Source organism: Phycodurus eques, chromosome 9, assembly GCF_024500275.1.
Source record: "Phycodurus eques isolate BA_2022a chromosome 9, UOR_Pequ_1.1, whole genome shotgun sequence".
NCBI lineage: Eukaryota > Metazoa > Chordata > Actinopteri > Syngnathiformes > Syngnathidae > Phycodurus > Phycodurus eques.
This window is the reverse complement of record NC_084533.1, coordinates 18,033,498-18,048,743: the sequence shown is the minus strand read 5'-3', so window position 1 is coordinate 18,048,743 and position 15,246 is coordinate 18,033,498. Positions and strand designations below refer to the sequence as shown.

General features: G+C 39.7%; 1 protein-coding gene across 6 annotated transcripts in view; it reads right to left on the bottom strand.

Moving 5' to 3' along the window:
- tenm2a (teneurin transmembrane protein 2a) overlaps positions 1 to 15,246 on the bottom strand; it is a 245,648-nt gene that overhangs the window by 156,176 nt on the left and 74,226 nt on the right. For 4 of the 6 annotated variants that reach the window (XM_061685215.1, XM_061685221.1, XM_061685217.1 and 1 more), the window contains exons 3-5: positions 9,786 to 9,827; positions 9,625 to 9,657; positions 8,157 to 8,450 (exon numbers count right to left, since the gene is read on the bottom strand). In XM_061685215.1, coding sequence (XP_061541199.1) covers positions 8,157 to 8,450; positions 9,625 to 9,657; positions 9,786 to 9,827 — 369 coding nt within the window. The remainder of the gene's footprint in view (positions 1 to 8,156; positions 8,451 to 9,624; positions 9,658 to 9,785; positions 9,828 to 15,246) is intronic. The other 2 variants (XM_061685219.1, XM_061685220.1) reach the window with 1 other exon arrangement.

The window sequence follows — 15,246 nt, the reverse complement described above, 5'->3', positions numbered from 1 at the left end:
AATAAAGGGTCTGGGGTGAGAAGCTCCAAGGAAACCTCCCTGGTGAGGTGTTGCCGGTAAGTCCCACAGGCGGGAGGCGCCTCGGGATGGATGAAGGGGTCTAGGGAGAGGGAAGTCTTAACTTCTCTGCTTAAGTGCAGCTTCCGCGACCCGACCTCAGAAAAGAGGAAGACAATGGATGGATGGATGGATGATAAACCGTGAATATCATCATCAACAGGCTTTATCACTATGAATCACTACTAATATAAAATCTACTCAAAGTTCTCTAAACCACTTAATTTAGCTCTTGCTCTTAACAACAGGTGTACTTATAGTATTATGGTGCTAATTGTATTGAGACTGGCAAAGGCACCCGACACTTGACTGACATCTAATTATTGTTTTCCGGATAACATTCTTTAATTTGTTATCAACTCAAGTTTTATTCTTCACAGATGTAACATCTCCTACTCTTACACATGCAAACATTCAAAAATAGTACACGTTGTCAAAATACATTAAATATTGTATGGGAAGAAAGTCTGAAAGTCTTTGTTAAAAGAAAAATCATGCAGCTCGATCCTCCCCCAAAAAAAATAAAGAAATGGTGAGCAGGTTCATTTTGGCAAGAATATAGAGAAGCTATGGAAATTATGGCTTGTCAAACCACCCTTGTTTTTTTTTTAAATATACTTTTCTGACACTGCTTGGCATTTATGAGGTTAATAAAGTCAGAATTTGGTAAAAACACTGCAGTTGATTGTTGAAGAAATTATATAGGACATTGATTTGACTGTTGTTGCATTAAAAAAAACTATTATTGACTATTTAAGATTGCATCATCTTTGATTTGTGTGTGTGTATACTGCAATTGTGGCCATTTGAGACTGCTGGTGCTCGATTTCATCCCTCACAAACCCCAAATTGAGACATTTTTCCGTTTTGTCAAATTAATTGCTAATAGTTATAAAAAATGAATGTCAATAATACTGTACATCGTCTCAAGGAAACTGTGTGACAGTTTTTAATCTACAGTCATGTGTCCTGCAAACACAAAGAATGGCAGAAACCCAAACACAAATATAAATTTACCTGATATCTGTCATTGGTTCTATTTTGGGACCAAGAGCTACAATAGTGCACACATGCGCATTCACCCACATGAAGACGCCCACCTTGAGGGGAAAGTTAAACCTTTAAACTGACACCTGTCAGTCATGCCAGCATGCTGCACTGACAGTAGCTGGTGAGACACGCAGCATGAGACAAAAGAAGACAGAGGAAACAGCTTGAAAGATGAAAAAAGTGAGGTGGGGGGTTGTGATGAAGGAGAAGAGAAAGACTTTGGAAGCTTATTAGAGACCTTGTGAGATGAGAGAAGTGGAGCTTGGCGTTTTGGCACATCATCTTTTTGATATGTTAGCATGTGTTTATGATGTTTCTCTGTCTGCCTCAGTCAATATCTATTATTAGATTCTCAGATCCTCCCCCTGCTATTTTGACACTGTTGCCCCTGCTTCACACTAACACACATGAGCAAGATTCATACCCAGACGTACCTGTAAACAGGAAAAAAAAAACACACACACACAGCGATATTATTTTAGGCCAGGGGAATCAAATCATATTTCTGGGTGCTTTGAGGTGCCATCACTGTCAGATGTTATGTTTGGACGAAGATGCAGGAGCAGAGGTGGGTAGTTTCTCATTTCTCAAAGCGACTAAGTAGCTTAGCAAGTGGCTTTATCAGACACGCTCACGCACACAGCGCTCACTTTTATCTGGCTTCCTCGCTGCCTCTGATCTCTCAAGCACTCTCGCACTCAAGCCCAAAGCAAGGAATCACTGGACCCGAAATGTCTAAAGATGGAAGCTTTTTTTTTTTCCCACTATCAGACACCCATGCTACATTATAAATGTGGATTATTTTTTTTTCAAAGGTATCATTTTCCAAGGAAGATTATATTTTATGAAACAAATGAAATTTGAAATGCTACCTACAACCCCAATTCCAAATAACCTTTTCTTTTAACAACATTCAATAAACGTTTGGGAACTGAGGACACTAATTGTTGAAGCTTTGTAGGGGGAATTCTTTCCCATTCTTACTTCATGTACAGCTTCAGCTGTTCAACAATTCAGGGTCTCCGTTGTCATATTTTACGCTTCATAATGCGCCACACATTTTCAATGGGAGACAGGTTTGGACTGCAGGCAGGGCAGTCTAGTACCCGCACTCTTTTACTACGAAGCCATGCTGTTGTAACACATGCAGAATGTGGTTTGGCATTGTCTTGCTGAAATAAGCAGGGGTGTCCATGAAAAAGACCTTGCTTGGATGGCAGCATATGTTTCTCCAAAACCTGTATGTACCTTTCAGGATTAATGGTGCCATCACAGATGTGTAAGTTACCCATACCATTGGCAGTAACATAGCCCCATACCATCACAGATGCTGGCTTTTGAACATTGCGTCCCTAACAGTCCGGATGGTTCTTTTTCTCTTTGGCCCGGAGGACACGACGTCCACAATTTCCAAAAACAATTAGACGTGGACTCTTCGGACCACAGAACACTTTTCCACTTTGCATCAGTCCATTTTAGATGAGCTCGGGCCCAGAAAAGCTGGCAGCGTATGCTTTGCATAGCAGAGTTTCAAGTTGCACTTACGGATGTAGCGCCGAACTGTATTTACTGACATTGGTTTTCTGCAGTGTTCCTGATCCCATGTGGTGATATCCTTTACACATTGATGTCGGTTTTTGATGCAGTGCCGCCTGAGGGATCGAAGGTTACGGGCATTCAATGTTGATTTTCGGCCTTAACCACTTACATGCAGTGATTTCTGCAGATTCTCCTTTTGATGATATTATGGACCGTAGATGACGAAATCCCTAAATTCCTTGCTTGTAAATGACTGAGAAATTCAGAGAAGCTCCTTTTAAACCCAATCATGGCACCCACCTGTTCCCAATTAACCTGTTCACCTGTGGGATGTTCCAAACAGGTGTTTGATGAGCATTCCTCAACTTTCTCAGTCTTTTTTGCCATTTGTCCCAGCTTTTTTGGAACATGTTGCAGCCATAACATTCTAAGTTAATGATTATTTGCTAAAAACAATAAAGTTTATCAGTTTGAACATTAAATGAACATTAAATATCTTGTCTTTGTAGTGTCCATCCTTGTCTTTGCAGTGTCCATGGACACTCCATCCATCCATCCATTTTCGGAGCCGCTTCTCCTCACTAGGGTCACGGGCGTGCTGGAGCCTATCCCAGCTATCATCGGGCAGGGTTTTGTGGGCGGGGCTAAAACACAGCCCCGTGACATCACGGGACTGGGGCGTATAATTTCTAGCATGAGTTCCCCCACGGCGGAACGGTGATTGACTGGTTACAGCGTCTGCCTCACAGTTCTGAGGACCGGGGTTCAAATCCCGGCCCCGCCTGTGTGGAGTTTGCTTGTTCTCCCGCGTGCCTGCGTGGGCACTCCGGTTTCCTCCCCAAAAACTTATATGGTAGGTTACTTGAAGACTCTAAAATTGCCCCTAGGTGTGAATGTGAGTGCGAATGGTTGTTTGTTTATATGTGCCCTGCTATTGGTTGGCAACCAGTTCAGAGTGTACCCCGCCTCCTGCCCGAAGATAGCTGGGTTAGGCTCCAGCACTCCCGTGACCCTTGTGTGGATAAGCGGCTCAGAAAATGGATGGATGGATGGAGTTCCCCCACTATATAAGGAAAAAGTGATGTCATTTCCATTTACCACTTCAGCGTGCAGTTAGCAAGCTAACGATGGCTACAGACCGAAAAATTTTCTTCTCTGGATGTCTCAATTTACAGAACAGCTCGGTGACATTTGTTTTAAGCTCCCCAAAAAAATTAGGAAATAAAAAAAGCTAAGGATTTACTTTTTAATGACACACGCAGATGGTGACCTGAAAATCAACACTACCACCAGCCGACTTTGCACTGCGCATTTCACGACGAATAATTTTGTAAACTTTCACCAGAGACAGCATGGCTTCGAGTGTAACTGCCGACTGTCTAACTACCTGGGCTTCCTCCTACCGTCCCGCTGTCGTCAGGTGCCGCTTTAGGCTGTGACATTATATCTCCAACAATGACGGTAAGTTGACTTGTGGGCTTATTTTTATGATTATAGTCCACAATAACCATTCAATTTTGAAGTTGAGCCTCCTAATGTGATTTTACATTGTATAAGCTATCACCCCCTCAGTATGTCTGATTCCTTTTGGCGCATCCATTTGACACGCCCACAGTGTCTGAGAGCTGAGAGGTGGCCCTTATTATTCAGGTTTTGAAAGCTGATTTTATACACTTAGCGATTTGTTTTATTCATTCAAATTTGCCAGGCTTGTTAACATTACTGTTCTCTGTGGTGTGTCAAATTTACATGCCATTTTTTGGGCCTGCTTAGTGCCACTTTAACAATGAGTGTTCTCAGTTCCCAAACGCTAATTGAGAGTTGTTAAAAGGAAAGGTGATCTAAGGCATTGGTAATGATGCCCCTGTCATATATCTTTTTGGGAATATGTTGCAGGCATCAAATTCCAATGAGTTAATATATTTGCACATAAGAAAAAAAAACTGTTAATCAGTTTGAACATTTATTTGTTTTGTCTTTGTATTCAATTAAATATAGTTTGAAAAGGAAATCGTCATGCAAATCGTTGTCCTCTGTTTTTCTTTAAGTTTTACACAACATCCCAACCTCATTGGAATTAGGGTTTGTAAGTCGCAAGTGGTTATCAGCAGCTCATTCTGTATTAAATAAGGGTACCCGCTCACATTGTTTGTTGCCAAACCGGCCAAGAGCAGTGACTATTCTCCACTCATGCACGAATCACTGAGATTATGCATGGTCCTTTTCTGTACAGAGATGTCTCCATGTGAGTCATTGTGCCACATTTAAAGCAAATGATAGAAGCCGCTCTATCACACACAAATTGATGCACACATCTCTCACAGTTATCACAAAGGGATGGCATGCTCACAACACTGTGATGTGGCGTCACAAATGTGTGAGGTACTCACCTTCCTCACAGGTATAGACAGATTAAACATAAACTCACTGTCATCATACATTCTAGTTTAGCTGGTTTTGCATCACATCATCAGCACTTGCCAAGAGCATCTGCACGCAACTCATGCTGCACACCAAGACATGCATGTGGCATGTCTCATCATATTAGCGTTTTTTTTTTGCCCTGTCAATATATACTCCACACTCAGATCACTTGTTTGCAATATGGTTATCATGTTTTATTTTGTGATAATACACAACTTTATTAATGTATTGAAAATTATTTTGCTGACCGCAAGGAGTTCACAAATAGTTATTATGCAGTTACAGTGAATATTCATTCATTATTTATTGGCGGCGGTTGACATACTACTCCTCTGCGCTCACACATGTAGCTTGACTGTTGTGTGCGCACGAGAAAGAGTGCTCAAGTACTTTTTTCACTCCGACAGCATTAGGCTACGTTATTTAATATTTGATTATTGAAAAGAATCAATTTATTTCTCCCACCCCTATTTTTGAAGTACAAGAAAAAATAGATATTTCATCACAACAAACAGATGATAATCATAATTTACTGCCATATTAAAACCTTATTTTAAAAGTCTCAAAAAGCTTAGACAGAGAGAGCGTGGGCAGCCTCTGCAGCAGATATTGTGGTTGCGAGATTAGTTTGGTAATTAACCACAAACCAATTATCAGAAATTGGCATGAGCGGTGCATCTCAGGTAAAGTATTTCATGATGTGTTTAATGGTTGTTGAGCAGTTTGATCATTTGACAGTCTCAGATTTGGAGGTCCTGCAGTCAGACAGAGGTTTAAGCACATCTATTCAGGCAGCTGATGAATATGTGATTAATTAGGCCATTGTTAGCTGCTTCTATCCACTTTTCATTAACCTCTATTGACAGATCTGAGAATCTCATGTGGCGTGGCTTCAGGATTAACAAGGAAATTGGATCTTTGCAATAAACATGGTAGCTGGAAGAAGATGATTCCCTCTGGGGAAAGTCAGACTTACTTCAGAAACATTAAATTTTAGTTTTGTTCTAAAAATACAAAATTACATTTTGGCTCACCAAAATGTGAATGGGGAGTTCTCAGCAAATCTGAGGGTGAAGAAGAAGCAACAAAAATACACTCAACCAACAAATTGAATCCACTTTCATATCATTTATAGGTGAGAGGCAGCATTAGGCATACACAAAGCTAAAAAAAACTGTGTACACAGATTCACCATTCCCTCAAACCTCAAGTTGTCAAAACAGAAGCATAAATATGACCCCAACCCTAATCCAGCTTTGCTTGAAAACCTGCAAATGCCAACCCATAGACTGATATCAGATTTATAAGTTATGCCAATGCAGCACAAAACACAATAATTAGTTATTGGAGTGAGACGGATCAGAGATTGACAGGAAGAGCTCCAACGGTTGAATAGGTTATATATAACTTGTTACGATATGTTATGTTTGCCAAATCACACCACGCAGTAACATGATGCTAGTGTGCAGAAAATAAATTTTATGTTGCAGAACTGGCAGACCTGTGAAATTCAATGGGAATAAAACATTTTTTTCTTTAAATAAATAAATCTATATACCTAACAATCTTATGTAAAGTAATGTGCAAATGCTTAAGGCCACACCTAGACTTGTTTTAATATTTGTTTTTTTCCCACTCCAGTCATTAGCAAAGACTGCTTGCAGAATTAGGCAAAATCTGTGTTACAAATTTCTACGAAACTTTGTAGGGAGTGGTCCATGTGCTAAGGAGGAAACATTTTAGTTTTGGTGAGGATCTGGACAAAATAGTAGATAAAGGAATGTTTTTATTATTTTTCAGTCAATATGGCATCAATGAAATTAAGGAGCCTAAACCATGCTCCAATTTGGTTTCCTTATATTAATAGTTAAGTCTTGGGAAAGTGACGCGCTCAACAAGTGATATTCTAGTTATATACCTGTATGATCATTGTAGAATTACTAAAACAACAAAGTTAAAGGAGCCCTATAAGTTTGAACAGTACTGTACTTAAATAACAATTGTTGTGATACAGTGCAGTTCTACATCATGCAAACCAACAATAAACACGTTAAATCAATACTCCCTTCTCTGTCAGTGTTAGTTGAAATACAGGGTTGTTTTCTTTGTCTTTGTAGAACTCTTGATCCAGTACTTGTACTGAATCATATTGGAGTGTCTGTAATTAACCCTTATGAAGTGTGTGATAGAAGAGTATATTCTATATTACAGATTGATGCTCGCTTTTTTTCTATTAGTGACAATCTACTAGGATGTCTAATTAAAGCAGGGGTTTCCCACGATGTTAAAGAACGCGGATTCTATCAACGTCAGGATCTGCGCCCGCATGGATAAGAGCAGGTACAATGGCTTTAAAACACTTTTTAATGACATTATCATAGGCTAGAGAAAGTGTAAAGACTCAGTCATCAATCTTGTTTAAATATATGTGGTGAAAATGTTAGCAATGTATTTTCTCAATGCGCCTGTTGTATATTATGAAATAGACACATTAAGTTGCACATATTATCATGTTGAACGGTCGTTGGATCGCGCTGTGCTCACAAAAGTCAAATCTCTCGTTGGCTGACATGATGTCACACGGCCGCTTGGCACAGTGGTTAACTTTAAAGCTAGTGAGAAAGATTTTAATCCTGGTCACCCTATTAGTCCGTTAAATCATGGTTCCACTGTATATACATACAGTATATATTTGCTGTCGAACTCTCAAATGCAGGGGTGACGTATCCCGAAGTTTTGTCAGCGTAATTCTCATATTTTCAAAAGTTGAAGTGGGCATACCTCGAGATGTCCACATAAATTTGGGTGACGATTGATTGCAGGTGTGTGACATAATTGCATTATGTGAAGCGTTTTCTCTGATATTTTCAGAGGTTGACGTGGGCATTAGTAAAGATGGCCACATACATTTTGGTGAAGACTGATCGCAGTTTTGTGACATGAAGCGACGTTAAGCTTTTCTATGAAGTGAGCATAAGAGGAAAAGTAGAGTCGCCATCAGGTCGTCAATTAAACTCCAGGCCAGTGAAATAGGGGTCTAAGTATTCTCTGATCAGTTTCTCGTATGATCCATCCAGAAGTCCTACCTGATTCGTCGTCAGACTTGTTGTCATTCTCAGAGTCGGTGAGGGTCAGGGCGGAGTTTTCGTGACTTGACACTCCAGAGCTGCGACGCGACTTTACCCTTCCTCCTCCAGCCCAAAGCTGGATAGCTCTGTCCGGTGACAGGGGGCCGTCTGGATCAGAGTCTGCATCAGAGCCGGCACTGAGGGAATAGCCTCTTTGGAGGAGCCCCAGTTCAGAACAGTAGGGGACAGCGGCAGGATGAGGGGCAGGTGTTTGATTGCATACTCCCAGTTCAGCCAGGGTAAAGTTCCCCCCTGCGAGGGAGACACACCAGTTACACAGGTGGCGTGAAGGGCTGAGGTGGGTAACAGCAGTAAAAGTGTTAAATGGAGCTATTCACACAAGCGCTTACACAAACAAACACGCCAACCCAGCATACAAATCTACAATCACACAGAGAGAGGCAAGCTAATTCTAAAACTATGGAGGCTAGTTCTATTTTTTTTAAAAGAAAAATTATTGCTATTGCTGATGCATTCAGGAGAAGGAGAAATGACACAGTATGAATCAGTCACAAACTACAAAGAGCTGCTGGAAGGAATGCCGTATGTGATGTTCTGCATGTTTGTTGTGAACATCTGAGAAAGTGTTGGTCCTTGACTTTATGGGTCCACATTTGCAGTCAAAAGATGTTGCTCAAAGTGTTGTTGTAATGGAGCTGCAACACTGTCTTCTGGTCAAAAATTCTCACCTAGTAATTTCTGCATGCAGGATCAGAAGGTTAATTGAATAAAATGCAGTGTACAGTAGTACCAGCCATGTTGCTTATCACCGTCCCAACTCACCCCCGATTCGCGACAAACTGACTTTTCTCGTCTAAAATAAATATATAAAATTATCCAAATTAAAGCACATCAAAGAAGATCAATAGCAAAGTACTGCAGCCTAATGAAATCCAAACTGAAGAAAAAGCAATTAAGAGTAAAGGCATGCTCAACCAATTTATTCTTTATACTAATTAAAAGAGTATTGTGGATGCAATCTCTCACCATCAGCTGTTGGGGTAGAGGGATCAGAGGGATAAACAGTTGTGTTTCACTTCATTAGCAGTTTGTGAGGAAGGCGAAAGAGAAGGTTGGATGAGACTGGCGACAATGAGCTGTCATGGTGGTGGCATACTATGTGAATGAGCGCGCTGAAGATCGCACAGCTGTGTGACTCGGTCAACTATGACTCATCAGGAGCAATCAGAAAGAGAAGCCTTAAAGTGATGAAATTCATCTGCTTGATCTCCCCGTCTGCTCTTTAAAAGCTTGGAAAAAAACTTGAAGTGAGCAGACGCATGGAGTGGGGGACTCTCAGAAAACTTGGAGTGGTAAAATGAATTCAGGTCTCTACACAGCTAATTACTCTATATCTAGCTAGAGCTTGCCAAGCTTCTAACCAACTGCACTGAACCATACAATGCAATACATCATTTAATGTTACCAGTTGCCTTCTTCTTCGGTTGTCTTCCTCCCACTTAAAAAAAAGATAACAAAAGACAATTTTCTATTTAATTATGACAAATGTGTAGCTGAAAGAGCTAACTTTTATTACACTTCTATTCTCTAAGCACAAGGCCTACATCCTTGTTGTTGTTAACATACCTGAGATGAAGTATCGAAGGACGGGAGAAAACTCCAGGAGGCCTGAGAGAGTAAAGCAGATGATGAAGCCTGCATAAGGGATGTAACATTCTAACTCAAATAATTATTATACTAACAATTATTTTTGAAAAACCCAGCTATAATGAAAGTAGCTGTGACAAACAAAGCAAATATTTTCCTCCTACTTCACACTGAGAATTTTGCCACACATATCTACTGCTACAATGCATCACACAGCCTGTCAATCCACACAATTAACATCCCACAAACACTGATTACACATGAAACATCCAATCACTTTGTAATCCCATGAGTGGTTGGCCTAGTCCCGTGCTACAGGAATCTACATGAAGCCAAAGAAAGATAGATTGGTGCAAGAGTCTGGAGCAGACACGAAAATCTATCTCAGTTAGTTCATAACTAGAAACCCAATAACATGTTTGTTACTTGATATTATGACAAATGTGGAGGGGCAATGCTGTGCCACATTTTAATCAGATCAATGTCATTCTCATTCAAAGCGATTCTACATATTGTCTATTGTATTGTTATGCCCCCATGGTCCAGGACATTAGGTACACCTGTACAAACAAAATACATCTAAAGAAAGATCTACAGTGTATTAAAAATATGCTAATGCCGTGAAGTTAGGTAGTCAAAATATTACAAATACCTTTATGTATGAACAACAACCTCAATATGGAAAACATTGTTAAATAGATAGTGTGCCACATGTGTCCATCAAACTGAGCATTTATCTTCTGTAAAGGCAGATTGTTTGATATTGCCAGAGGCGTCAAACTGGTGGGGAATGGGATAACTGTCCCAGGGCCATGAGCATTTGGGGGGCCCCTGGCTGTCCAGCAGAAGGCACAAAGCCCCACCCCCCCGCACACACACACACACACACACCCCTCATTACCCCATCGACAAGGAAAACTCCGTACACACCCCCTCCTACCATTTTTGGGCGGGGGATGAAGGTGCTGTATGGGGGCCCAGAATCTGGTTCTATGCCCCTGGATAGAGCTGTTGTATTTGTAAATGATTGTGCGAGTGTATACAATATGGTAAGTGAGCGTATATGCTTCAGAGAGTATATACTTTTTTCAGGGGGGGGGGGGGGGGGGGGGGTTAATTCTGTTTGTACTCATGCTGAGCTTGGTATGCATCGTGCATTCAACAGCAGTGTTTCAATGCACAAAAAGATACAGTAAATTTGTGCTAACCTACAGGGGTAATGTAAGAATTATAGGGTGAAATTTAATTATTACACAATGTTTAAACAAGAGCAAGAGCTGGCAAGACAATAAAAGGATTATAAAGAGATACTGATTAGTGGGAGAACAGTGATAAAGGCAGACTAAGATTATAAAATAAATAGAATGTCATAAATGTCATTTATTTTTTCATATCTTTGACAAAGAATTTGGGCTGTTGTGTGACTGGAAGCCACAGAGGGCCTCTAAAAAGTAATGCCTGTCTTCTTTTGGGGTTCACGCTTCACGTGCTGTATCTCAGAAAAATAAGTTACACAGGGGGCTGGATGCATCCGTTTAATACTATGCTGTAGTTTGCAGTCATCCATCACATTAAATGTACTTCCCCTGATAAAAGTCATTATAGAAGTGGGTGGTTGCAAATGTGTGTAATTTTCTGTCTGTATGAGTGGGTATACATGTACGTAACTGCTGGTGAGTAGACACTTTTGTGGGATGACCTGTTATTAAAACAATTTGTGCTTGTTAGCTTTGGCGGCAGCGTCCGTTTACAGCAAACTTAGTTTTTTCTTGATTTACTAAAGTACAGGATTGATTTGGTCCCTCGTAGAGGATTAAAATCAGAAAGTGAATGGCATTAGTCATAAAAGGTTCCTCAACAACCTAGCTGAGAATAGCTGAAATTAGGTTTATTAATGGAATATGTATTTTTTGTTACTATTTCTCAGAAAAGGCCAGGTTTTGAGGTTATTAGCAGCCATTTTCATTTGTAGTGAACTGGCAAATTTTAAAACAATCAACAATTTGCATCTCTGAAGAAACAGAACTTTTTTCAAAATTGTCTTGCAAATGGCATGGAATAATTGAGCACTTACATGAGGAGATGTAGAGTAAAATAATTTTAACGCAGAGAAGTGAAGTGACAATAAATTAATTGGTAGTGGGAAGAAAAGTTTTGCTCATCAAACAGTTGCATATACACTCACCCTGACCATATCAAATGTTTTGGATCAATTTGTGTTTACATACAGTGTATATCATACGTCTGCCACATCAATGCAATGCCTGGAAATGTTGCCACAAGCAACATGGCCACCATATGTCAGTGAATTGCCTTTGATGGAATGTCACCACATTCAACATGGCCAACATGTAGGCAATGGCATGTCTGTTGGCTGAATCTAGTCATATTGTACAGTATATCTGTGACCCGGAAATATGCGTGTCCCAGTCTCTGCCTATAATGCGCCACAGCGCCAGTAGACTACAATGGCCAATTTTGGATCTAACAGACTGTCAATGCCGTTTTAAGTGACAACTGGAAACTATTTTTGGACACATTTACTGTCCAGACGGTATGTTACTTTCGATATCCGTTAAATCAGGGTCCCCAGGTAACCATTTTTGTCTGAAGACGTCAGAAAACAATCATATAGCAAGTTTGGGTTCAAACTGTCATTTCATCATCTTGTTTTCATCATAGTTATCGCTGCTCACACAGGAAGTCTGCCAACTTTTTGTTTTTGTTGTTGTTGGTTTTTTTTTGGTCCTGTGACATTCAACATAACCCCCAACGAGATTAGGGTGAAACAAACAGACTATACTTTAAGCAGCAGTGCAAGAATTTGGTCTATTTGGACCTTTTTCTTTGGTTGGAGTAATGTTTATCATGCATGACATTCACTTAAGACATTCCAACTATGAGTTATTTTATCATGATAATGGCATTCACAGGTTAAGTGATAAATAACGTCACTCAAATGCCAAAACTAAACAAACAATTATCTCAGTGCGAGCTTGTCTTAAACATACTGTAATTATTTTTTAAATTGTGCGTTTGGTATCTTGATGGATCCAGTCACTCACAGCTCTGTACTCAATAAGACTGCCGATAGCACAAACACACACGCACATATACACACAAATCTTATGATTGCTATTCAGCCTTCATCACAGAGTGGTCTGTCTCAAGCAAATGTTTATGTATATTGCTGCTTCTAAAGAATATCCTCTTTGTTCCCACCATCATAGAATTAGAAAAAAAAAGATAAACTGATTCTTTAAACCTATGCAAAAAGGGCTCTAGTGACAATTGCCGGAGTTTGAAATGGAGAAAATTCATGAATTTCCATAGATGCGGTTATTGAAGTCTCTTTGTCTCCTTTGAAAATTAACTGACTTAGTTCAGCCTCTACAATATTGTGTGATGTGGAAGGAGAAAAATCGAATTTCTCTGAAGTTGATAGGGCAAAATATGCAGGAAAAAAAAAGTGTGAGTTGAGCCCACGATAGACATGGATCATAGTTGAAATCCCAGTAATGGTGAGAAGCAAAGAAAGCAGAGACAGCCAGAGAATGACAGGGACAAACTATGTGATGGACGACAGCGTATATAATGAAAGCACCCAATCACTGAGGAGAAGAGTAAGAGGGAATCATTTTGCTTTGACTGGAATACATATTTTAACCTGAGGGCTCAAGGTCATTGTGATCTGTGAGAAAGACTGGAGTAATATGGGAATTTGTTCAGCTACCGGTACAGTATTATCTTCAAACACACTCAAACAACATTTGAATATGATTATCCCCATACTTTAGTAGTGATGAGGTTGCATACAACATCATGGATGAGAATGCGATTGAACCAAATCTAAGGTTGCTCATGGGAAAAAAAGGTTTACACTGTAAGATCATAATAAAATCCAATGCAAGAACTCTATCCAAAAGATATTCATTTACAAAGATAACATACAAAGATGATGCATAGTTTTGATGGGCCAAATCTAAATGGCTTTATTTGCCTCGATTTGGCATGGTTGATTTAACACTTCAAAATTGTACCAATGGAAACCATAAAAACCAAGCTGTATTGAAAATATCAGTGGGAACAAGAAACACGAACAAAGAACAACAATGGAAGAGAAATACATTTAATTTTAGCCTGTTCAGCAAATGTTTGTCCTGTCTGGCCTGTGATCAAAAGTGTCTTTAAGTTTTGCCCCCCTGAGTGATTGTGTTTGACAACCCTGCACTAACAGGTTTCACCCTCATGGTGCAGTTGTTTTCACTCCACTGGAGCTATCTCAAAAAACTCATAAGTCGGGCCACTCGTAAGTTGAGGTACCACAACATTTGATCCATGACCCAATCTTCTGTGGGTCCCACAGAGTGAATTATCATCAAACTGAAGTTAAGTTCTGCTCAACTAAATGTTGGTATATTTTTGCAGTGTTAGATTGGTTTACTTTGCTGGCCTGTGTTTATGTACATGTGACACAGAATAAATTCATTTAATACTTTTTGCCCATCACCAAAGAGAGTCATACATCGTTAGCTATAATTGCAGTTAGCTCTAGCGCACTACAGCATTTAACAGCTTGACAGCTAGTTAGAAGTGTTCCCCTTCAGAGCTTGAGACGATCAAAATAAAGCTATCACAGTGATTACTGGACTTGTCATGTGACCAGAAATAAACAACACCAAATGAATGCTAATGCTGTTTGTGCTCCCTAGATAAAACAACTGTCTGTTTGCTGACTTCACATTGAAATGATGGCCAGGTAATAGCTCGCTGTGCTGCCACTAATTGGACCAAATCAGCAAATATATACTTAAACAATGTTTTTACCATACCCATAACTCATTTACAATTATTTTAACATTATGTTGGCACCACTTACAATGGAGCTGTCATGTGCTGATAGTTTTGAACAAATATGTTGGATGCTCTTTATCACGGCTCTGCAGACTCAACAATATGAATGGCATTATCTGACATTAGGGCTCAGGAATATACCTCTACATCAACTTAATTAGGCCATTCAGATTTACAGGGTCCATTGTGACTCCTGGACATGCTCTTAAGTCAACTTATAACACTTTCACAGGTTCTTACGGTTCTTATTAATGTCCAAATACATCCTAAATAGATTGTTAAAAGGTCTTATCTGAGCCATTACCATGTTCAGACAGGTGGTCTCGTCATTCACAATCATAGATTATTTCCTGGCTCCTATTTTTTAGTTTGCAGCAGCTGATTATTTCTTCTTTGACATCTGAAAGGTAAAAGTGCATTTTCACAACAGACGCAAACAGATACATTGACACATTTTTAGCATATGTACCTGTAGGTGTATTCACATAATCAGTCACATCAAATCATTTCGCGATAGTATAGCACAGCAGCTCATTATTGACTAAATTTAGCAGCTTAGCAACATGATGGTGCATCTTGGTCAAAC